Here is a 25,313-nt window from a genome sequence, read left to right as displayed (position 1 = left end):
TATTGTAAGTCTACTTTTATATATTTTTTTAAGTGTAAGGTGAAACTTAGCATGCTATAATGTCTTTGTTAGTGACAGTGCATCAAAGTAGTACTGTACAGTGTTGTGCTTAAAAGCAAGCAATTTTATATTAAATGTATGGCCTTGGTTAGGTTTCCCTCTTATGGAAGGAAAAATGAAACTATATTTTTGTTGTTTCTAATACTGAAAAGATTTTAAAACATCGTCATGTTTTTGAGTGTCCCGCTTCGAAGGTTCTATTGCTAATTGTGTATAATTTGTTACTTTTTAACAAGTTTCTTTACCTGAGGCAGCTTTGTTTTTATACAAACTAAAGCAATTTCAGACAAAATAGAGAAGTAAATGTCAGTATTTGTACATGTAGAATTCTAAATCAATGGAAGGGAATGCAAAAAGGAAAAAAAAAAAAAAAACTTTCACAGGGCAGTTCAGAAAATTGTCAATTTTTTTCCCAAAGTTGGTCTTTTATGAAATGCCTTTAAACATGCATTTTCATTCCAGATGTAAATTTTTTTATCTTTATAAAACATCTGATTTATATTTTACTGAAATGTAGAACAGTAGCCTTGTTAATAGACAAAACAGATGGCATGTATAAAGAGAAATTGTATTGGTGTCTGTTTGTATAGCTTATTTTGTAGCCTTTGTACCTGTACAGAATGGCAGTTTGATGTAAGAGGGATAACCCGACTATACTAATTAATGGAGCAACAGTCCTGTATTTATGAGTTACCTTTTTAGTCAGTCACTTAAATGCTGTACATTTTAGCAGAAAAATAAATTATGAGCCACTGACCGACTTAAGCTCAACTCTGGACTGTTTTGTTTCCTGTGTGCTGTTACTTCATGCTTGCATCATTCTAGTCTTTTCTCAAAGACGGCGCAGTCGTAGGAGTCCCAATTGAATTCAAACTTTTTAAATGAGCTTTTTGATTTTAAGTATGTAATTAGGTAAAAACTCCTGAGGTATGCTGCTGGCAAAAAAATAGCCTGTTTCCAGGTTCTGTATTTAATTCAATTTGGCCAAAATTTATCTTCCACATGATTAATCCAGAAGTTTAGGCTACGAGTTTAAGGCTATGTTGTCTGAATTTTTAGTTCCCAGCTTCAGCCTTTGCTCTTGAAGCTGAACATCCAGGACTCTAAGTTGCTTTAGAAAACCTCTGTTGGGTAAAATGCAGCGTTGCTTCTTCACATGATCAATCGCATTAACGACAGTCATGTTCTTGAAGATCATTAGATAAGCCAAAAATAAAGTAGCTGATCGACTTCGTCCCTTGACGCAGTGCACCAGCAGTTTACCTGAAACGAGAAATTAAATTACTTTAGAGGCGCTGCTCAATTGTTTCATGGTTTGAGTGACACCTCAGGTTTTTGCTGATTTGCAATTTGATTAAAATGCTACAGGTTAAATACGTAAATATAAATGATCTGATACATTCAAGGAGTTAAATGGATGTTAAAACTATTAAAAAGGTCATAAATGTAATATGAAAAAGGTAATGTTTAACCAAGAAGTCTTCTCAGGTTCTTGAAAAAAGTTGGTTAAAAGTATAAAGTGTGTGCGAGAGAGAAAGAGGCTCTTATCTAAATATATTTATCATGGTTTGTCTGTCTCTTTACTCACTCTCTGGATTGCTGAGTGTCTGGTCAATAAATTGAGCTGCCGGGTAGAAGAACTGTGCGAGGTTGAAAGTTGGAATGTCTTCTGCCTCCACTCCATAATAATAAATGTCCATGCCATGGTAGTAATCTGGACCTGTAGCGACATTGTTCCATTTTCCCTCGGCTGCGTTGAGGATGTGGGTTATCCCAATCTTCTCCAGATTGTAGCGCTCTAGTGCGGTCTTCCTGTAAAATAAATAGGATTACCCTATGTCTACTGTTAATAAGACTTGAATGAGTGAAAAATCAGGCTTCATGAACATTTATCGAATAATTCACACTCTATTAAACTGAGATTAATAACACTAGTGTTGTCTCCTGAAGAAGTCTTAGGATCTGTCCCAAGTGTTTCGAATTTCATTAAGCAGAAAATAATAAAACGACTCGGCTCTTTTAGTCATCTTGCTTACTCATCGCCGATGTAGACGCCGGGCCAGACCTCGTTGATGTGGGTGTAAGCTGCTGCTGTGCCTTGCCAGAAGAGTTTCTGCAGCTCAAACAGCTCGGGGGTGATGTACTCACTGTCTGGGTCATCCTGTGCTGGCTTTTGTGTATTCTTGATTTGGCTCTGTTTTGAAGTGTTAGACTTCATCTTCTCTTTAAAGCTCGGTGCTGATCATTGGAGTTATTGCCTTTGGAGAGAAATAGTGAGATGTTTGGCAGTTGCTCAAATATTAAAATTGGTTGTTTTTTGAAAGGAATTAAAGTCATCGCTGTATATAATGAAGTAGCAATATTTATTCGTAATCAGTAAATGCGTTGTCATCGTCATGCTGGATCCGGATGCTATCCTGTGATCGCTGAGTGCGAGGTTGAAATGCGACCTTGATGGGATGCTAGTCTTTTGCAGGCCATCAAGCAGATAGATGTTCATAATCATGTAAACACAATTGTTTTGTAGTCAATCCAGCATGTTTCTGGAAGGCTCCGAATAGAACCACAGACCCCTTAGCTGCACCACAGTGCCACCCCCCTGTGGCAATGTCTCGAGCTTAACACACTGTGACAGGTTCCTACATTGGACCTAACAGGCATAAGCATTGCGTAAATATTTTATAAAGCATTGCTGGTGGATTTATGTAAGCCATATGTCACGCTCCTTGAGGTAAGTTTCTTGCCTTATCATTACGGGTTAACTTTATACGGTTGTGTTCGTGTGTAATTTTTAACCGCAATTTGGGAGGTCCTTTTTTTATTAACATGATTATGTAGTGCGACTTCTGTATAAAACCCACAAGGCAGGAAAATAAATGGTTTTAAAGCCCTTGAAGTAAAAGTGGGAGTCGGTTTACATTTATAACCCTGTTATAATTGACCTCTGACAACTTTATCAAAGTGTTATAAATGTGCTGCTAGTAAAAACAAATAACTTGTAATTTATTTTATCTGTATCTTGGAGCAGTGGCATGTGGCCAGAGGTTTGGGTGCGGCGAATGGCCTCGAGCTGTATTACATTGAGAAGCTGGCTGACGGCTTCACGTGGCGCTTTTTGAAAAAATCTGATTTGCCTATTATTCTGATTATTCATGTATTATTAGAGTCCATGTAACCGCAGCTATTGTCTGCTTTTATACTTTATAAGGTTTAATTTATTACATTGGCAGCCCCTGAGTATTGTCAACAAGTTCAATCAGTTAGTCGAGAGAAATAGAGAAAATGTTCCTAGAGAGTCAACACGCGGTTGAAAACAGTAACAGTATTTGTCGCAGTCATCATTACATTACATTACATGATATGATTGCTGTCTCGCAATAAGTTGACTAGTAATGATCATTAAAGGTTTTAAATTTTCAACCAAATCTTTCACACATCCAGTGTTGACCACGATGGGTTTCCTCAAGATTCTTTGATTTCATCTCACCTCTGATACCAAGAGCTAGACTGGCCAAGCTACACTTTTCTGTAGATGCTATGAATGACAATGTGAAAAATGTGTGGCATTGATCCTGGGGGTGTGTCTTACACCCAGTGTTCCCAGGATAGACTCAGGATCCACCATGACCCCCTGAATGGGAAGAAGTGAATAAATCATTGGAATGGATGCTACTGTAGTTATTATATTGGATCAATGTGTTGATTAAAAAAAAATAATAATAATGGAAAAATATAAGTTGTCATCAACCCCTTACTCATTTTGACTAAATGCACCTAGAAACCTTGTCTAAAAGTTATTTTCGGCTGAGAGGGTCGACACGTTGCACTTCAATCCTGAGATATATATCAATAATTTGCTAAATTGTACCACAATCATGAAATCATTCTTCTGTAGATCAAACAATCATGTTAAATTCCTATTTTGCACTTTCCCAGAGTTCACTTCAAGACACACAGTTCTGGTAACAGTCAATAACAGTTGACACTAACTGCTGTTATGAATCCACACTTGATCCTCTCTTAATCCGGAAATGGTAAATCAATATACATTCATATTTAAGTGCTTACCGTCAACACGATCTGTCTGATGTTCAGGCCGAGCACACGCTGCACATGTCTGGTCAGTCCATAACACACACCAGACACCAAATTATATTTTTAGGCCATTGATCTATGAGCTTTTGCTTTTAGCAGCATGCAGGAGGGTTGACGGTGTGTGCACGCACACACACAGACACACGCGCGCACACACATACACAGGACCTCTGCCCTAGTAACTAGAATAGTTCTGGCACTCAAGAGTACAAGGAGCTAGAGTGCATTTTATTTTCCTGCTGTTGGAGCCTGTGACTGACTTTTTCCACCATTTCTATCACAAATCATGTTGCTCTGTTTCTATTTTGACACACACACTCACACACACATACCAAGGGAGGTGCAACATCAAACCTCAAGAAAACCTGAAGCAATTATAAACAAAAAACATTCTGTTGTATTTCTTTCACTGAAGAATGATGTCATGATGATATAGCCGTGGATTTTTGGAGGATGTCAGAAGGTCGAAAACAATTTGCTGGTGCTGACTGCAGCATTTGTAGACGATCGGTAGTCTCTCGAATACAAGCGTCTATATTTGGATATGACCGAGAGTGCAGGCTGCATTAAAGTGCACTAAACATTACGAATGGCTTCTTTATGCCACGAAGCCTGCCATCCCCATGTACTGCACAGATTTGTGGCTTGTAATACACCTGTTTTGAGACCACACCGGTGCTCAGAAGCTCGTTGGCTGTTTAGTGTCTCACACTCTGTGCAAATCAGGTAGGTCTCTGTTGGTTTCTTTAATGAAAAACCTCTCTGACCACACAGCAGGTGCTGCAGGTTTTGCATAAACTTGCATAAATTCATTTTTAACTACGTTGCCTTGCATAGTTATTCCCCTCGTGAACTTTTGCACATTTTGTCATGTTACAACCGAGAAACTAAAACGGACGAAGCTGCCTTTTTGGCAAATCCTGCTTGTCTGCCCAGTTTCACCGGTGCATTACAGATTGTTTAGGTTTGAGGATTTATATATATATATATATATATATATATATAGTTAAAACCTGACTGATACTTCTCCAGACATGTTCCCATAGCTCAGGTGTCCAGCGATATTTATATATAGATAATGCAATACTTTAATTGCACACACACAGCCTCTATCAGAATAATTGTGATTTCTGAGGCAAACCCCTTACACCAGGATTAATTCAATTAATTCTACAGCAGTATATACTGTACATTATTATGTTTTTGTATAAAATATCCAATATTTGTGAATTATTTTTTTTAAAACTTTAACGTTCTATAGTAAGAATATTTTTGTATATCCCTGACGAATCTGAAGTCCATTTTAATTACATGTTGTAATATTACTACGTATAGAAAGGATCCATCCAGGTGGAGAAAGATATTATACGCCGCATACTGTTTGCTAGCATTTAAACCCTCATCATGACTAATACATAAGGTTCTCAATGAATAACTGAGTAGGTTGTTAGTTCAAACCTTAGAACTGCAAACAAACTTCGGTTTGGGGCTTGAAATGAAATCTGATGTGTGTAGTCTCAGTTGTAGGACACTTTAGATAAAGTCATCTGCAGATAAATAAATGTTAATCCACTGTGTCAGTGTCATGCATGATGTGAGGACCGGGATGTAACACAATCACTGTCCTTAAAAAACCTTATTTCTCATCCTTATGATCCCTTTATACTGTACAGCATTCTCTGAGCTTACCTATACCTGTATAAACCTACCTAACAGGAAAGTAAGGTACATCTCATTGAATATCCTGCTCACAAAGTTATGCATGAGAATAACAATAACATGACTGACTTGCACGCAGTGACACATCTGGCAATTGCATAAGGGTGAAGTATGCTTTGGTAATTTACATAATTGTTTGACATTCTACATTAAACAATGTAGAAGAATATCAGTCTGCAGTTTTCTAACCAGTGGTGCGAAGAAACAAAGTACAAAATACTGAACTCATGCATGTTTTTAAGTATCTCTTCTTTACTAGAATTTTTCTTTCAACTAATACTTTTGATTTTTAATTATTGTAAAAATTGTTAAAAATAAACATCTCTAGTATCATGCATTGGTGAGGTGTCAGTTTAAGGGGAGTTAATGATTCATATTTGTAACTAATCTAAACATTTACATATGACAGTAAGAATAAGACCTACAGTAATAACCATCACAGTAATCTGGATATTGTGTAACCGTTTTATCAAAGCTGTTTTGACTCTGATAGCTAACTCTTAGCTTCCCACCTTGGGTTCAATTCCCACCTTGGGTCTGTGTGCATGGAGGTTGCATGTTCTCCTTGTGCTTGGTGGGTTTCCTTTGGGTGCTCTGGTTTCCTCCCCCAGTTTAACCACATGCAGATTAGGATAATTGGTGTTCCCAAATTGCCCGGAGCGTGTGAATGAGCGTGTAAGTGTGTGTGAGCTCAGCGATGGATTGGCACCCTGTCCAGGGTGTACCCCGCCTCGTGCCCTAAGTCTCCTGGGATAGGCTTCAGGCCCCCTGCGACCCTGAATACAGGATAAAGCGGTGTAGACGATGAGTGAGTGAGAGTGATTGTGTAATGATTATCACTAGCATTTTAGACATTAGATTACTATAGAAAAAATTATTAATTAGCTCTAGTTCATGTTCTTATTTATTCCTTGGTTGGTGTGGTAAAAGAGGATCTAACTCGGCATTGGTAATTAAAATCTTAATGTGAGTCAGATATTTTATTCTAATTTACTAGCAATAAAAAAACAACATTTTCAGTATATTTTTCTGTTTTAATTTGAATAATTGATTTTAACCTGCACTTGAATATTATTTATTTAGGTTAATAATTACACTTTACCTTGATTAAAATCCCTCGACCACCTCCGCCTGTAACTCTTATGCAAACAGATCTGTACATGCTATTGCAGGTGTTAATGTTTAGTTCACATGGCGTATACATATGAAAGGCTTTGTATTTCGAATCCATTGAGACAGATCATGTTTTTGGCTTATGACAGATCAAATCGGAGTCATGGAGATGGAAAATCTGCTAAAAGGTCAGGGAGTGTGTCTGCACTCCCACAGGAGACGCCTCAGCCTGGGCTCAATTCCACCAGCCAATTATTCCCTCCTCACACTACCGCCTGTGCCCTCCTACAGGCAGCTGTCCTTCCTGGGGCCCACTGACTAAAAGAGTCCAATTTGACAAAAATAGGAAATCTCAACAGAGTAGGGTTTGTAATTTAATCCAAAAATGTGCTTTTTTCTTTTTTTTTTCCCTTCTTCATTTTTTTCCTTTTTTTTTGCAGACTTTAACGGAGTGTCTGTAATGCGAGCTTGGCTGCTGCAAATGGGATGGTAATTGCTTTTCGCTTCCCAGATATGTGAAAAGGACACATGAATCATCTCTGGAGAGAGAGTGTTCAGAGCCATCAGTGCTATGTGCGTGTGTGTGTGTGTGTGTGTTTTTTTTCCTCACTCACATCCTCGCTCACTGCCATCACTCACCTTGACAGGGGAGTCATTAAATTGGTCATGTTGGATTCCTTTTATTGTTTTGTCAGGTTCACTTACGCCTTCAACCTTGAAATTTCTTCCCCCCCACCACCACCAAATAATGTACCTGTGCTGCTTTGGTTGCTAGATCCTGTCTTAATTTTCATAAATCTAAAATCATACCATTATGGACAAATAGTGTTTACCACCGCACTTCCATCATAATGCTTTATGCGCTTTTTAAAATAAAATGTAACCAGCGTGAGGGTGGTGGAGAATGTGTGGGGATAATGTACGCGCTATGAGATGGGAAGGTGTTATTCATAGTCTGCACCTGAGATAACAGCCTAGAGGAGATGTTATTAATAGCCAGCCGCTCTCCAGAATGTGTATTGCGGCCACTGCAGCCCCCACAGTGTACAGAGGAGTTGAGTCATTCTTTACACCAACTGTGAGTTGTGATCCAAAGTTTTCCATGAAGATCAAAATGAATTCGTCAAGTCTATTGAACTATCAGTCAGTAGTTCTAATGATTGCTGTTCAATTAGTTCTCCTAAGTTTTTTCAACTTCTGCCAGAAGGTTTGGCAGAAAGCTCTGTTCTTCTTGACAGTGATGTAACGACTGAGGTACTAACATATCATGAGGAAAGATGACAGCAAGTTGGCCTGTATATGACAGGAAAAATATATTGAGAATGAGATCATGTACGCTTAGACTTAGTCCAAAATAGCTTATTGCTCAATGACACTGTCTTACTCAGTTGTCTAATCACGATAGATTTACATTCATGTTAAAAATCACATATGTCAGACTTTCCAGTTAGTTTAATGACAGCTTTGGCCTCAGGAGTGGAAATGCTTTGAATGATCCGACTATTAGCCTGCCTAAAGGACCATGATGTGTAAGATCCCTTCAGCTGAATCGTCAGAGAACATTTTGCAGACTGTATATTGCCCCGTGGCACCGCACCTGCAGGGTCGAGGGTTCCAGGCCTGCCTTTGGGCCTGTGTTTGCGTCAAGCCCACTGGTTCTGCCATTTCTAAATGACCTGTGGTGTGTGAGTGAGTGTGTGTGTACCCTGTCCAAGATGTCCCCAGCCTTGAGTACAGAGTCCCCTGGGATAGGCTGCAGGCCTCTAGAGACCCTGTGCAAGAGAAGCGGTATAGAGTATGAATGAGTGGATGTCAATTCTTCCACTAATGCTCTATCCTAGTAAGAGTCCTCGTAGATCCGCAGCCTATTCCTGGAACGCTGACTGAGAGGCTGGAATGCACCCTGGATGGAATGCTAGTCCATTGCAGGGCACTTTACATACACATTTACAACTGGGGCTAACTTAGTATATCCAACACACTATTTTGAGGGATTGAAGAAACTCACAGACTGGGGAACACACAGAACTCAGAACTCTACACAGACAGTAAGCGGAGCTCAGGAACAATCTGGAAATCCTGGAATTATATCTGTTGTGCTCCCAGTTGAAGAATTCCCATTTCCCCCGACTTCATTGTCATCCATGAACCTACTAGTAAGAGAGGAAAATTGTAGTTTGTGGGGTTTTTTTTCAATTAACTATTTCACACCATCATTACAGGTTGTTATAAAGTTTCTAAAGGTTCTGCATGAAGAAGATCAGTTCTGTTTTCCTCTACTAGGAAAGCTGCATGAAATATTAATGTGGGACTGCCAATACATTTGAAATGTTTTACAGAAGAAAAAAAAAATGCACTACTTGTTACACTTCATAAATAAACTCAAGTGAAAATATATAGTATCTCTGCATGTTTGAGCTCAAATGACCACTCAGTGCACATGTTTTTCATTTTCATGATTCTGGCCTTGACTGTATTTACTATATTTATTTTCATATGGTCATGTCAAACTAGTTTCCTGCTCCTCTCAGCTTGTAATAACTCTGTGTTTATTTGTCTATGAATATGTCTGCAGGAGTTCCGTGGCGTTTTCCTGGACGGTCCTGATGCTCCGATATGTTTGTTTGCACAGGGTTGGATGAACACTAAAACGCTGTGTGATAGACCATAACTCATGAAGTCGTCTCCTTCAACCTCACTGTGCCAAACATGACTGACAGCTCTGTCCACAGCAGACATCATGATCCAGCTAGAAATGCTGTCTCATACTGTGTCTGGGCTGTGAATCTGAAAAACCTCAAGTGTGTGTTAGTCCAAATATGATTAGACTGGGTTTACAATATAATTAGCTTTCTGCAGTAGTCTGTGGGTCTGTGTGTGTATTAATGCACATTTGTAGAAATTTGATAAGCATGATTATAAAAGATTTTCTCGCTTTTTTTTTTACGTTGAACTGAAGGTGTTCCTACTGTATAGTGAGTAGACGCTGATTGGACTGCGTATAATCTAGTTTATTCATTCATTCACACCACAAGCTTTTTTTTTTCTTTTTTTTCCCTTTTTTTTTTACACAGTACATGCCTAGAATCAATGGATCAGATCACATTGTTTTGTGTGGAACCTATAAACATATTAGAGCATATGATACCCGTTAGGCCGTCTCGGCAGGGGACCAGGACTTCAAGACATCCAGTCATACATGTTACTCCTGTTCCACCTTCATACAATAAAAAGCAGGCTGCAACCATCTCATTTCACAAGAGTTTAAAAAAAAACAACAACACATGCTCATAGGCTCCTTTTGGAACAAGTTCAAAGCACATGCCATCTGGAAGGAATTAAAACAAACCTGCCATTTATTTTGCAACCCTGCAGTCTTTGGAAGTTAATAACTATTTATGGGCAAAGGCTTCAATTGTCCCTCCTATACCCACTTTGCTACCGTCATGAAAGGGATATTGATAAATGAATAAAAGAGTTGTTGCCATGCACCAAAACATGGGGGCCTGAACTCTGAAGGGGTTCATACTTTTGCAATCGGTTTTGTCACATTGTTGAGATGTGGAACGTTTATTTACTGCTTGTAGGCTCCAGCTTTCTCTTCCTGTCCCGCACGAGGCTCATGTCGAGGTGACGGAGCTGATTGAGAAAGCCAGGGTTGGGGCAAATGTCTCGGTGCTGCCGGACGACTCGTGCTGCCTCCTTCAAGGTCAGCTGTTCACAGATCATAAGAAAGGCCAAGACGAGCGTGGCCGAGCGGCTGACTCCCATCAAGCAATGCACAAACACTTTCCCTGAAATGAAAGAGTTTGTCAGGAGCAAATGAAACTGTTTATCTCTGGCGTGAAAAAGATGTGACAACTGATTTGGAAATGAATTTTTAATCATTTTGTGTTCACTAGAGATTAACTGGTATTTATTCCATGCAGTTCTGGGAAACTTGCCTTTATTGGACAATGCGGCATGTATAAATCTTGCTGTCGGGTAGAAGAAAAAGCTTATGAGGAAGTCTGTGGAATCATCAGCCTCCACCCCATAATAATCTACAGCCATGTCCCTGTAGAAGCGAGGTCCAGTGTTTACGTGAGGGGGGCCACTGGCTGCATTGACTATGTGGGTGATCCCCATACTGTACAGCGTGGACTTGTCACGGGCTGCAACTCTGCAGGCAAAATATAAAGTCACTTTCCAGTGCTTTCGTCAATAGTTAGACTTTATCGCTGGAACCAAAGGGAGCACCATCTTTACTTTTAGGGTACCCCCTTGACTTGACGGTTTAATACTGATGCTTCGGACCTGTTCATTTATCTTAAGAAGGAGTGAACTGGGAGCTAATCTTCTACAAGTCTGTGCAAACATGTCTGTAAAGCAGCTGACTCACAGCCCTATGTGACACTAAACACACATGTATTCAGCAGTACGCCTAGCCTGTTGCTTCACGAATTTGCCTTATGAATGGTCGGCCTGCTGCCTGGTACATACTCATTGCCAATGTACACATTGGGCCACACTTGGTTGACATGTCCAGTGGGGTGCCTGTCAGCCAACAGGAAGTCCTGCAGTTCAGCAACGGATGGTGTTTCATAGGCTGAGAGCTCCTTAAGAGACAACCTGGTACAAAAATATACATTGATTTACGATCCCATTTGGGGTTTTAATATGTTGGTGTTTTAATATTAAAGGATGCAAAGGTTCATTCAATATGTGTGTGTAAGAGTTGTTTGTTCAGTTTTCTGTCCTAAAGTTTTCGTGTTCCTGCATTTTGTCTGCAGAAGTCATTTTCCAAGTGACATGACATGTTACAGTACATTCCCCTATTCAGCCCCCTGTCTACCTACTAACATCATTCAACTAACAGTTTCAGCTTGGTTGAGCTCACCCGAGGCCAAGGCTTGTGAAACATGTCTGTTACTAAGAGGTTGAGTGTTTGGTGCCACTCAGCTCTTAACAGCTTCATAGTAGACCCGAGAGCTTTTTTTTTCTTCCAGGAGCTCATCTCACTCCAGATTCATCAAACAGTGATCGTATTCGGATACAGTTTACAGCTTGTGCAGAGAGGAAAATGTGAGTGCCAAAAATGCATGTGTTTCACACAGCTTGGCCTCTTTAAAAGTTTTCTGGAACTGAAAATTTCTCAACCTGAGTGAACTTACATTTTTCAGCTTCGGTCTCTTTTCTCCTCTCTCAGGTCGTCAGCTCTTTTCTCCTTGGTCAGGGACGTCGTCGACAGCCAGTCCGCAGAAATGCCTCTGGAGGCTGCTTCCTTTTTTAAATGGTGGATAATTATAAACCTCCCTGGCAACAAAAGCCCCTTGCAGTTCTTAGCGCTCAGCCTGGTTTGATTTTAGAAACCTTGTAAGCACTCGCTCTCTATCTTCAGCAACTGTTTTCAGTGATGTTAGTGTTCGCATGTAAAGCCTCTGTGTGGAGCATTCCTGTGAATATGAATATGTGCAAAATATGTACAGAAGAACTTGGCTTGATGCCAATATGTCTGTTCGCTCTTGCTCAATGCTAAAAATGTTTGTGTGTAACGTTTACGGTCATGCATTAGTATATGTTTTCATGTATCATTTTGTTATTGCACAAGTTCCCCAAAAATCAAGCAGTTGGGATGAATAGTTCTCATTAACAGCTGTGTTTTCACCTGCTGTTATCACGAGCAGCTTTGTCTGGCAGTACAGAAGGCTTGAAGGTCTGCAGTAATTACAACTTTATGAAGTCAATAAAAGGGAATTAACAGCCTGGGTGTGAATGCCACACCAGCCTGTTTCTGTTCAGGATCTGCTTTGATAGTAACACAATATGTAAAACACTCACCTATGATCATTATTCTACCTTTTCATTTATTTCATATTTGAGCCAGTGTATGCAATGTGTATAGCGACTCTGTCTAAATACACTTTATATCAAATCAGTAATTACCATAAACCCATAGGAAGCATTTATGGGTCACTTATGTTAATAGCTGCTACTGATGTTGGTTTATTATTGCTCCCTGACCCTCTGGAAAATCGATTCTCTATCAGCAGAGGGCAGCAGAGCAGCTTATTAAAATAGCAAATTATTATTGAATTAGAATTAAAGGGTCTGCATGGCGCAGCATGTAGGTAGCATTGTTGTCTCACAGGTTCAGGGTCACTAGTTTGATCCTGAGCGTGGGTAACTGTTTATTCTCTGGCAGGACGGGAATTGGATAATTGACATTGCTGTTAGATGTAAAAGATTATGTAAATGTGTGTGCGAGGTACCGTGAGTTAAACTGGAATCCCATTCAGGGTATATTTCTACCTCATGTCCAATGTTCCCAGGATCGCCTCAGGATCCATGACCACAAACAGAATAAAGACGTTACTAATTACAAAAATGTATTGATAGCTACAGTGCATGAGGGCGTTGGTGGCTCAGTGGTAGGTTTCTCACCTAAGGCTCGGGTTCGATTCCCACTCGAAGTCCCAAGTCCATGTTAAATGGGAAGATTGCATCAGGAAGGGCATCCGGCGTAAAACCTGTGCTGAGTGATATGTGGGTCGGATGGTTCGCTGTGGTCCCCTTGACGGAAGCAGCCAAAAGACTAACAACGAGAATTAACAGCTATATGTTTCATCTTTTTTGTGTCTCAATATAGATCCATAATTTAATATAGGCATGTGCAACAATCCTACTGTATATTAGCTTTGTCTAGAAAAAAAAAGAAAGTTAGAAAGAAACAAAGAGGATAAATAGTACAGCAAGTGTACTGCCAGCAGTACTCAAGTGAGATTAATGCCATGATCAGTGTCTCCTCAGTGTCTTCTGCTCCCCTGCAGACAGTCCAGGAAAGAAAACTTGGCCTGGGATACACTGAGCTGAAGTCTCGGTGCAGTTACTGTTTTCTCCTCACGTCACTTCTTCTCCGCCTCTACTATGATTTATCAGCATGCACTGAATGCCAGCCGACTAATCAGGAAGTGTATTCGGATGTTCCCCAAACGAGATGTGAATCTGAGGACTGGTGTGTGTCTGGCTTCTTGGCTTGTGTCGTCTGATTCCGCTTAATATTACTCTCTCACTCCGCAGAAGCATGGTGTGAAGTGAGCCGAACATACAAACCTGCTGCTTCTGTAAGCTGCTGGTTTTCACATGTAAAGAAATAGTCCACCTTGAAACACTGAAATAACTGAATTTAATACATTTGCTTATTTGTATATTAACACTGGATTTTTTTTTTACATACCTGAGAGAATTCTTGGTTGTGTTGATCTGACATTGCATAGCAAAGAAACTCCAAGATGAGATCTCATGTTAATCTCTTTTTTGTCCCCTAGACAGAAATGAGCCGTCTTTGAGACTTGAATGAGATGTAGGCGTTTTCTGCATCTTCTCAAAGGTGTCTCAAATGTGGCTCATTACCTTTATATCTCAGGGATCGTTTACATTTGTCTTGTGTGCGACTCACATATAGAGGAATGAGTCGTCTTCGAGACTTAAATGAGATTTTAGCTGTTTTCTCAAATGTGTCTCAAGTATGTCTCAGGTTGTGTCTCAGTTATGTCTGTTTGTTTCTCCTAAGCCAGCTTTAGAAGAAATAGAAAAGATAAAGTCGAGCTTGTAATGAGACAGCTCAATTCAGTCTTATGAGACAAGAAAAAGCTCATTCTGAGCAACAAAATTTTGCTATGGGAAGTTATCCCACTTACTATGACTTTTAATACAATATTTTTTTTATTCAGGAAAAGGATTGAACTGTTAGCTGCTTAAAGCAGGACAGCTTATTTCATAATTTTTTTGTTATGTTTAATATCACATTGATGAGAAAAACCTATTTACAGGTAATGGACTCTCTGTCAGTTCAACAGCAAAGCCTTAGCCTAGCTACAGTATGATGAGCATGATTAGCATGAAAGTTAAAGTTATAGGAACATTTTCCCTCCTGAGCAGATGATGAGGTGATAAAGTTAGACAGACTTAAATACTAAAGCAAGTACTAAAGCACTAATAAAATCCCACTGTTAATAAAATATGTTTACATTTACACAATTAGCATTTTTTTCACCAGGTATTTCCCTTATAAGGTCATGTTTGAAAAGGTTAACAATTGTTAAAGTCATTAGGTTATAATAAAACCTGCTACTTAAACACTGTTATAGACTTGACAGAATCTACAGTGCAACTAATAACAAAGGTGTGTAGACTGTGGCTGAAAACAGTAACTGATCCTGGTAGTTTAATGGAGGGAATAATAATCACCAGCTGCTCACAAGGCCTTCAATTGCTTCGGTTATACTGTAGAGTGGATTCCACATCACATCTAGTTTATAATGAAGCGCCGCCCCCTGCTGCAGATTTACAGTAACACAAGGCGCCCTGGTCGAGACTGTTATCTACTTTAAGGTCCACGGTGCACAGGAATTAAGGAACGTCATGACCTTTGGGCTATCAGAGATGCCATTATATATTCTTTTCATGATGGATAAACAAAAAGGTATTTGTTCTAATTAATTAATTAATTAATTGATTAAGTGATTGATTGACAAGCAAACTGCAATCACCAACACACATCTGGCCCTAAACAGCATCTTCAGACATAAATATCTAATGAAACATTGAATAAGAATGCAGATTTCTACATTATTGGGTATTATATTGCAGCAAAAGCGTCGAGCCATACCTCTTCAGCATTTAAACTCAGGAATACTCCACAGTAAGTAATTCATGGTGCTGAAAATCCCACTTAACCGAGTGTTCATTTCTGCTTCATATTGTATCATCCGCTGGTGGATTAGAGTCCTCAGGGGAGCAGATTATAAAAGCCCATTAGGACACATATTTCTCCTGAGGATTACTGCAGGCCTGGTGATGGACTCCAGAATGTAGTCAGTGTCTCCAACAGGAAGAACTAATTTCATTATCGACCCTGTTTGAGGCTGTTCTTTTTTGCAAGGATCATTTTACAAACAGCATGAATCCAACAGGATATGAGTGTCTGTGTTAACTATATTTCAGTCTTACTTCCACCTTGATGTTGACTATAATAGCCTATTAATGTGCTCCCATTATGAAACAAAATATTACTCTGTCAGGAAAACAGGCATCAGAGAGCTCTGGGGCTTAATCCGAACAACAAAGACAGCTGAATCATACGCCACACAAAACTGCTTTATTTTACAAATGATATGTCAGTCTCAGACTGTGTAAACAACCTTTATTTACTCGGTTCGTACAATAGTAGCAATTTTACTCCTTTTGGGAGGAAACCTATTAGTGTTATTACATAACGAATCATTTTTACAAATCAATGACGTCTTTAGACTTTTCCTCTATGAGTAATAATCAAAATTAAATCCGTCCAGTTATCACCACACATTACATTTCAGTTCAAAATACTGATGGGTTCAGAAACTGCACTTTCCCCAGCCTAAGAAACTGTTGTAACAAAATATAATCTAAATGAATAAAAAACGATGACATTTTTCTGTTATCAATTAATCTTTAAACACATCATTTAAAGAATAAAATATTTAAAATCAAATACATCATTATAATACAAAGCACAACAATAATGAATGGCTCGGTTTTCTTTTGTGCTTAATTTCATAAAGCAGCCTCTACAACAGGGATCTTCAGATTTCTTCACCAATGGCAAGCCTCCATCAATTTTTACATTCTAACTAAGCAGAAGCACTTAGCCCTGCCTTCTCGTTTAATCATTTGATCTTGATTGTTAAATTACCATTTTGAGGTTATTATTTATTTTGAATGGAAGCCTGAAACCATAATGGCTCTTTGCAGAGAAGAGTGAAGATCACTGTTTAACAAGCCCTAACAAACAAATAAATAAATAAATAAATAAATAAATAAATAAATAGGATAATTCCAGTACACAACTAGCCTGTCTCTAATAAGTTAACAGTCCTTTGTACATGCTTGAATAAAACCTATGTGTCTTGAATAAGGACAGCATGGTTGCACAGTGATTACTGTTGTCTCCTGCTCATGGTGACAGGGTCCTGAGTTTAATTGTGAGCTTGGATTACGGTTTCTACGAATAATCTTAGTGTTCGGTAGTGGACTGGCTTCCTGTATAGAGTGTATTCCTGCCATGTCCAGGGTTCCCAGGACAGACTCAGTCCAGGACTCCAGCACTCCCCTTTTTACCCGAATTTCTTATTACTGTTGATTGGTTTAAAGATTACGTGGCAGAGAAGATCCCGAGCCAAGAATTACAAGAACGCAGTTGTCATTACTTCATTATATCTGTTGTGCTATAAATGTAACTGCCGCTAAGAATAATCTCTGATGCACTTCTTCAGTGTCACAGCTATGTGTTGTCATATAGTGAACTATCCACATACATCTCTAACGTCTTATTAATTGCAAGAACGCTTTCTTACATACCGAAAAATGCAGATTAAAATATGTATAAAACAAGTACTATACATATATGCTTATATAAACACACATACTGTATACGTACTTTTGGACTGAAAACTATTTTAAAAAGATTTGTCTTGTCACAATACACATGGGAGAGTTCTTGCCAGTGCTGTGATGTCAGAGAATTGGACACACCATTCGTTTTCTCTGCAGTTGTGTGTCTAGCTCAAGCAGGAGGCCCAGAAAGTTCCTGTTAGGGTAAACTGGTCTCCTCTGGATGACGTGTTGGATGGCAGCGCGGAGAGTGAGATGCTGACGTAACATTAAGTAGGACAGGACTAAAGTAGCTGAGCGACTCACTCCCATAATGCAATGCACAAGCACTTTTCCTGTGGGTAAAATAAACACAATGGAAATAGTAAACAGTCACACACGAAAAGCATCTCGGAAAAACATCTTGCTAACTGTGTGTGTGTAATTAAAAGTGGTACAAGTTCACATACGCTCTCTAACGCTCACTTACTAATGTAACTGTAGAGTAAATAATATTTTTATATAAATAAATATTGGGTTATTTTTATAACTTAGTCGCTGGGTTTATCTTGTTGGGGCAGGAACTCGGGTGAACTTGACCCAAACTACAGTAGAATGAAAATGAGAAACTGGGGACCTTCTGTATGGAACTTCTTCTAATTTCCCCTGTGTCAATTAAGACAGTATAGAAATATAACCTTTTGATCCCAGTTACTTTATTATTTTGGTAAAACTTTAAAATTTATATTGTATCATTTATAACTTCGAAAAATTTTAGTTGAGTGACAAAAACACACTAGCCACTATTATTTGATGGAAATCTTTTGCTGAACTTGAGGTGTGAATTTTTTTAAAGACCATATTAAAGATTAAATTCAATTCTTAATGTTGGGTTAACTTTCCCTCATTTTGGGCTGTTACACAATTATAAAATAAAAACACTAATACTTACCCAAAATTTGGGCTAGAAAATTAGCAAAAACAAACCATGTTATGTTAGTCCTATGTTGTACTCCGTGCTGGAGTTGCATATTGCATCCAAAATTGCATTATTTGTATTCCAGCAGCATGCAGTGTACAGTATGCATCTGCAAAGAAACAATGTATATTACTATATACAATCTATATAACTATATATATATATATATATATATATATATATATATATATATATATATATATATATAACTATATATATAGTTAAGACTGAGACGGCTAATGAATATGTTTCTTTTGCACTATTGACTTAATTAATACAGTAGTGGGAAATTTTTATTTTATTTTTTTCGAAAAATTTGGAGTTGATATTTGGTATTTCCCTGTTTACTTTAATGACAGTGTGCACTCGGGCTAGCATGGACCCCTGCAATTTTTTTTTTTTAATCAGTTATACATCAAATCCACTCCAAGTGTTGCCTGAACATATGCTTTAATAGAAGAAATTAGGTGTGAGGAAAATCTGACCCCTTGTGCGAAGCAGGTCACATGATCAATATAACAAATTTGCTTACATTTGTATAGGGAACTAGAAATAGCAGAGAATATAAAATGCACTTAGCATTTTGAGCACGATCACCTCACACCTCCAGGGTTGGGAGTTTGCCTCTGGTCTGTGAGTTCTCCTCATGCTTGGTGAGTTTGCTTTGGGTATTCGGGTTTCCTCACATAGAATTGTATATAGGTCATAGTGGTCATAGTGGTCATTTAGTTATTTTGTTTATATATATATGTTGTTAATCTTTCTGCTGCTCTCATCAAGGGGTCACCACAGCAGACCATCGAATCCACAAAACAACTTGGCCCAAGTTTAACGTCATGTGTATTAACCCTCCCATTTTATCCAGGCTTAAGGAGTCTGGCACTGCATCCAGTGGCTGAGGTTTGGGCATTGGGTCGGAATTGAACCCGAGCCTTCTGGATGGCAGGCAAGAAACCTACCACACACACACACACACACACACACACACACACACACATGCATACTGTATATATACAGTATATATATGTAAAGGCTTTCCACAAGGTTTAGGAGTGTGTTTATGGGAAGCTTCTGGAGTAATGGTTGAAAAGTTCTCTTAAACACACTCCTAAGCCTTTCCAGAAGAGTTGAAGCTGTTATAGCTGTAAAGGGTGACCCAACATAACAGGGGCGTAGATTTAGGGTGGAAGGAGGGGATGTGTCCCCACCAATATCCTCCGACCATTGAAATGTCCCCACCAATAATTTAATCCACTTTTAAAAAATCGTGCTGTCAACATTAACCTAGACACGCAGAAAGGGATATATCGCGTTCTCTCCTTGAGTCCTCCCGCCCCCAAAACACATATGAACATTTTGATTGGCTGTGCCTTTCCCTGCTATCATGTGAGAGCCTATGGCTGCGTTCAGATACAAGCAGCGCCAAATGCAGTGGATTTTTTTTTCTGTGCAAGAAGGTGTGTTGGGTGACATGTGAGGATGGCGGCAGCAAAAAATAAATAAAATAAAAGCTAGACATAAGGAGCTTTTTCTTCAAATAAAAGTGTAAGTCACTTCAAGTTCGCTAGTGAATCCATCAAAGTCCATCAAAGTAACGACAACAGTTAACGTTAATGCTAGTGGCTTTTTTTTTTTTTTTTACCGCTTTGACGCACATTCATTATAGCAGGACAGGCTATAGTCTGTGAATACAGATTTAAAACTAACAGCAGATTAAACAGCTAAATGTAAAGGTATAAATATGATCCCTGTCAGTTCTCCAAATCTAATGACGACTATTTGTCAGAAATCAGTCTTGTGAAAGAAATTGATGTGCTACATCCTAATATTGCCATGACTAGAATTTTGTTGACAGTTCACCAATAGACAATCCACTTCGCACAAATAATTTTTTAAATGCATTCACTGACTTGGCAAACATTAATGATTTGATTCGAGATTTGCACACGAAGACTCAGAAAAAGTGAAATAAAATAATTGCTGTTTAAATGGCATGTGTTTATCCTGTTTAGTCAGGTGACAGAACCTAAACACCTGTGCTGTATATCAGACAGCGATGGAGAGAAGGGTCTTTTTGGCTCCTTCATATAGGAGCAATAGGCATTGAGCTGTTGTGTGGTACCTAACAGTAGTTCATGTTTAGACGTAATCTACTTTTATATATACTGATGTTTAAAATGTTTCATTTGCCCTATGGCTCAATAAAGAATAGTCATAGGTCCCCACCAATGTCCAGAGCAAATCTGCGCCCTTGCAACATCATATTAAACCCTATGGATTAAGAATTGGATGTTACTCAAGTTCATATGCATGTGAAGGCAGGCGAGCGAAGACTTTGGGAAATATAGTTTGTATACACACGTACACAGAATTAGCCAATTGTTTTTACATACTTATAATATAAATAGTATGATGTATATTATATTAATATAATATTAATAACAATCATATTACAGTATTATCATAATATTATCATATATATCAATATATAACATACAGCAGAACATTTAGTATTAAAATATTTATGCAAGTTTTTTTTTCTTTTCCTGAAGTGTGAAATAAACCCTTTGTTTGTTTTTAATCCCCAGTGAAAAGGCTTCGTACCGTTTTTCTTCTTGAGGGCTTTATGAATAAAGTCAGTCGCAGGCCGGAAGTGCACGCTGATATCAAACCTGCCCGAGTCATCCGCCGGGATACCGTAATAAACAAAGGCAGTACCGTAATAACTCTCATCTCCTAGACTGCCCTGTTTGGCGTGGGCTGCGTTCAGGATGTGCGTGATGCCCATCCTCTTTAAAGCACTTCTGTTCTGAGCGATTGCCCTGGAGGAAGAGCAAAACAAAACAAACAAAACAACAACAAAAAAACACGTTAAGCGACAGATTCACCTACATCAGAGCTGTGTGTGTGTGTGTTGCACAACCTGCTTTATGTTGCTTTCATACAAAACAGTTAATTCAGTAGAAGCAATAAACATGCTCTTCTGTAATTTCAGTCGAAATGCTATGTGGGTAAAAATACTAACATCCTATAAAATACTAAACCAGCCCGAACAGCTCATTTGAACAAACCGACGTGTATAAACGCCTCCGTTATGTAACACTTACACGTTCCCGATGTACAAGTTCGGCCAGACCTCATCGACGGCGCTGAGATCGAATTTGCATCCGTCCAGAATATTCTCCAGCGCTCTGATCTCAGCCAGTCTCTGTTTCTGTTTCTGAGATGTCATGTCCCTGGCTGTGTGAGTGAAGCCGTTAAGCGCTGAGGACGCGTTATAGCGTTACGACACTGCGAGCGCGAGCGCGAGCTGCGCGTGCGGGAACAGTGTGACGCGCGCGAGCAGGTGCAGCTCACCGCCACCGCCGTGTCACCCGATCTACTCAAGTTATATATATAATCACACACACTCCACAGAGCAGAACAACACTGTCGAACACACTGCACGAGGACCGCTTACTCTTCAGTCATGTGTCCTCTATCGCCCTCTGCCGGTCATCTTAGTGTCCTGCGTCCTGCTTTAACCTTGGAGCAATGCTGTTTATACAGTACTGTGTGCACCCTGCTGCACACATTTTTTTTTTTTAAGGAAAATCACACAACAATAAAATGTGGAGCTGGGGTGTCTGGGGATGATTCTCTCTACCTAGAAGATGGTTCTGGCCTCGACTGGTGTTGGCAAAACTGTTTCTCTGGGGACTTGACAGTTCGCTAGTTCAGGACTGAAACTTCCTACAAGTCTACCTGAGTCTTCAATAACTACTGAAGTCGCCCTCGGCTTGCTCACCAGGGACAAACTGACCATTTTGCATGTTCTCCCTGTGCTTGGTGGCTTTCCTCCAGGTGTTTACATTTACATTTTTATCTCATTACACATCTGAGCAGTTGAGGGTTAAGGGGCCTTGCTCAACTTGGTGGTTGTGGGGTTTGAACCTGGGATCTTCCAAACCGTAGTTCAATGCCTTAACCACTGAGCTACCCCTGGCCCCACTGAGCTACCCGTTTCCTCTTCCAGACCAAAGACATGCAGATAAGATCGAGTGACATTCCCAAATTTCCAGTAGTGTGAAAGTGTGAATGTGCATGTGAATGTTGACCAAAGGTCCTTCCCTGGTCGTAACAATGGGAATAAATACAATGGTCACTATTGGCCTTCACGGTCCCTTTAGTACAACCACAGAGGTTCCTAGATGGATGGATGGATTTTAGGTTTAGGCATAAAACTTAAACTAGTGACCCCCAGGACTGCATCAACATTTTATTTAGGAGCTAAAAGGGGCAATATATACCACTTTATCCTGTATGCAGGTTTGCGGGGGCCCTGATGTCTATTCCAGGAGATTAAGGGCACGAGGTGGAGTACGTCTTGAACAGGGTGCCAATTCATTACAGGGTATACACTCACACCTACACACACTTACTGTACATGGTCATTCACACACTACGAATTAGCCTAATCTGCATGCCTTTGGACTGTGGGTGGAAACTGGAGTACCACCAAGCAGGGGGAGAACATGAAACTCCATGCACACAGTTCGAGGTGCAAGGTGACGGAGCTAACTACTAGCCATCATGCCGCCTTATAGGGCAATAAATAACACAAAATTATAATTTTACTAATAACATTTAACATTTATTAATAAATACTTAACATTTACTAATAAATACATAACTATATTTACAAATGAATGCAAAAAGTACATATTTAACCACAAATTTATCAGATTTTTTATATTAATATATTTATCAGTAAGTTTGTGGATGCCTCATTATCACACTCACACACCCAGTGCTTACTCAACATCCTTTTTCAGATTTTATCTCCCTTTGCTGTTTTTATGATCTCCACTCTTCTGCAAATACTTTCCACTAGATTTTGGAGGTAGGCTGTAAGGATTTACTCACTCAGCCTTACAAGCATTATTTTGGCCAACGGCTTATGTTGGTTGAGGAGGTCTTGGGTGCAGTCAGTGTTCCAGCTCATCCCAAGAGTGTTCAGTGGGGTTCAGATCAGTACATAGGCCTCTTATGTTGTTCCACTCCAAACTTACAAACCATGTCTCCAAAGACCACATTTTGTGGGGCATAGTCATGCTGGAAAACGTTTGGGCCCCTTAGTTTCAGTGAAAGAAAAATGCAATGGTACAGCATACTGTACAATGATATTTCTGTGATTTGTCAGGGCCCATGTACTTATATGGAAATATAATGCATTTATTAAGTACAACTGCAGAAGTTATTTGGCAAAATTGTATTAATTAAACATGCTGTCACTTGTCTGTACTTTGAGATTCAATCTTTAGTTTAGAATCCAGATTTATAAGATGCTTGAGAAATCCTCGATTTGGAAAAATCCACCTCTTCTCCTTAACTTTCAATATAGAATCCACCAACGTGTAGTTGTGATAGATCATTAAATACGCCAAGACCAGGGCAGCAGAACGACTTACCCCAACAGCACAGTGCACAAAGACTTTGGCTGCGAAAAAAAGTGATAATTAATTAGAAAATTTGTTGATAAATGTCTTTGTAGCAGAAAACAGTTTTTTACAGGATAGCAAGTCGATAGTGTTAATAAGAAGTAACTGATACAATGTCTCATCCTGCTTAAATTATCCAACACTTTGATTTGTTTAGGTGCAAAATTTAGAAAAGGGTATTTTCACAGCAGATATGACCGAGCAATTTATTTTATCATTATTTCGAATTTAAAAAGCTCAAATGTATAGAATTAACAAATGCATATTACTTTGCACTGTGACTTAGTGGTTAGCACATTTGCATCACCAGGGTCCAGGTTCGATTGTCATCTCTGTGTGCATGGAGTTTGCATGTTCACCCTGTGCTTGGTGGGTTTCCTCTAGCTTTCTCCCACAGTCCAAAGACATAAAGATTAGTCTAATTGGAGTTCCCAAATTGCCCATAGTGCGTGAGTGTGTCACCCTGTCCAGGTGTACCCTGCCTCGTGCCCTAACTTTCCTAGGATAGGCTTTCAGGCAGCCCACGACAATGTACTGTATACAAGATAAAGCGGTATAGACGATGAAACAACGACTTTGTATTAATTAACGATTCGTATATTGTATCACAGCAGAATTTATGACATTTAAATGTTACAATGCAGTATAACTGAATAATTAGTGTAATGTACCTCCGTTAGTGTTGAGAGCCTGATGAATAAACTGTGCAGAGGGATAGAAGAAAGGTGAAATATCAAATGTAGGCAGGTCGTTAGCTGGTACTCCATAGTATTGCACTGTGGTACCATAGAAATCATCGCTACCTTTGCAACACATTTTCCCATGAGCAGCGTTCAAAACATGGGTAATACCAAGTCTCCAAAGTCCATACCTGTCATGAGACATAAACCTGTAGAAAGGTCAGAAATATATTAGACAAGAGAATACTGCTAAAGCAAGCAACCATACAAAATAACATCATCAGACTTACATGTCTCCCAGAAACAGTCTGGGCCACACTTCATCAACATGGTTACATGATAACTGACCTCCATGTAGGATTTCCTCCAGCTGCTCAACAGTAGGAGAGTCATGCAGACTGGGAATACTGTGTTCGTTTGTGCTTTTAGGAGAATCCACCATATCTGTTTTGCCTCATTGAATGACACGGCCAGGTGTGAGATCACTCGTTCTAGCAAAACTTTTAGTCTCCAGTAGGTGCTGCTGTATTTACATGCTGTCCATTGCTGGGCTCAGTTACAGGTTTGAACATGCCCTTACTGACTTACCCTGACCATTTTGCTTCTGAAGAATCACTATCGCACTCTTTCATTCCTTCATTTAGTCACCATGACTGAAGACGTCAGGAGTGGAATGTGCCCAGAAGGCATTCCGATTTAATCTAAGTAAACAGTAAAAAAGGGATAAATCTTATTCATTCATTTAAAAAAAACTGAACTGCTTTATGGTCAGTGCATCAGATCTAGAGCCGGTCCTGG

General features: G+C 39.2%; 3 protein-coding genes across 3 annotated transcripts; all 3 read right to left on the bottom strand.

Moving 5' to 3' along the window:
* Window positions 1-971: 971 nt before the first annotated feature.
* dusp13a (dual specificity phosphatase 13a) lies at window positions 972-12,213 on the bottom strand. Its single transcript, XM_053502009.1, has 7 exons — window positions 12,141-12,213; window positions 11,470-11,598; window positions 10,932-11,149; window positions 10,566-10,781; window positions 2,097-2,298; window positions 1,649-1,872; window positions 972-1,323 (listed from the first exon to the last, which is right to left on the bottom strand). Coding segments are annotated over exons 1-7 (1,230 nt in total). The 5' UTR covers window positions 12,143-12,213; the 3' UTR covers window positions 972-1,084.
* A 3,912-nt stretch (window positions 12,214-16,125) lies between these two features.
* On the bottom strand, window positions 16,126-21,807 carry zgc:153981 (dual specificity protein phosphatase family protein). The gene is made up of 3 exons (XM_053502733.1): window positions 21,463-21,807; window positions 20,960-21,177; window positions 16,126-17,732 (listed from the first exon to the last, which is right to left on the bottom strand). Exons 1-3 carry the CDS (start codon window positions 21,585-21,587, stop codon window positions 17,521-17,523), a joined length of 555 nt encoding a protein of 184 aa, XP_053358708.1. The 5' UTR covers window positions 21,588-21,807; the 3' UTR covers window positions 16,126-17,520.
* Window positions 21,808-23,135: 1,328 nt separating this feature from the next.
* si:ch211-223p8.8 (dual specificity protein phosphatase 13A family protein) lies at window positions 23,136-24,957 on the bottom strand. Its single transcript, XM_053502590.1, has 3 exons — window positions 24,806-24,957; window positions 24,507-24,724; window positions 23,136-23,834 (listed from the first exon to the last, which is right to left on the bottom strand). The coding sequence occupies exons 1-3, from the start codon at window positions 24,955-24,957 to the stop codon at window positions 23,626-23,628; spliced, it is 579 nt and encodes a 192-aa protein (XP_053358565.1). The 3' UTR covers window positions 23,136-23,625.
* Between the last annotated feature and the right edge of the window lie 356 nt (window positions 24,958-25,313).

The sequence above is a fragment of the Clarias gariepinus genome, chromosome 8, assembly GCF_024256425.1.
Source record: "Clarias gariepinus isolate MV-2021 ecotype Netherlands chromosome 8, CGAR_prim_01v2, whole genome shotgun sequence".
Lineage (NCBI taxonomy): Eukaryota > Metazoa > Chordata > Actinopteri > Siluriformes > Clariidae > Clarias > Clarias gariepinus.
Note: the sequence above shows the minus strand (reverse complement) of the source record. Positions and strands in the feature narration are given on the sequence as shown.

What these genes read in the sequence shown, in the direction of transcription:
- dusp13a (XM_053502009.1), bottom strand. An exon ending in GGCGTCTACATCGGCGATGA is followed by an intron (nt 1,873 to 2,096) that starts GTAAGCAAGATG and finishes TTTATTTTACAG; the next exon opens with GAAGACCGCACTAGAGCGCT. An exon ending in GACACTCAGCAATCCAGAGA is followed by an intron (nt 1,324 to 1,648) that starts GTGAGTAAAGAG and finishes TTCTCGTTTCAG; the next exon opens with GTAAACTGCTGGTGCACTGC.
- zgc:153981 (XM_053502733.1), bottom strand. Translation starts at nt 21,587, where the DNA reads ATGACATCTCAGAAACAGAAACAGAGACTGGCTGAGATCAGAGCGCTG. An exon ending in AACTTGTACATCGGGAACGT is followed by an intron (nt 21,178 to 21,462) that starts GTAAGTGTTACA and finishes CTCTTCCTCCAG; the next exon opens with GGCAATCGCTCAGAACAGAA. An exon ending in AGCCCTCAAGAAGAAAAACG is followed by an intron (nt 17,733 to 20,959) that starts GTACGAAGCCTT and finishes TTTTACCCACAG; the next exon opens with GAAAAGTGCTTGTGCATTGC.
- si:ch211-223p8.8 (XM_053502590.1), bottom strand. Translation starts at nt 24,957, where the DNA reads ATGGTGGATTCTCCTAAAAGCACAAACGAACACAGTATTCCCAGTCTG. An exon ending in AGACTGTTTCTGGGAGACAT is followed by an intron (nt 24,725 to 24,805) that starts GTAAGTCTGATG and finishes ACCTTTCTACAG; the next exon opens with GTTTATGTCTCATGACAGGT. An exon ending in GGCTCTCAACACTAACGGAG is followed by an intron (nt 23,835 to 24,506) that starts GTACATTACACT and finishes TTTTTTTCGCAG; the next exon opens with CCAAAGTCTTTGTGCACTGT.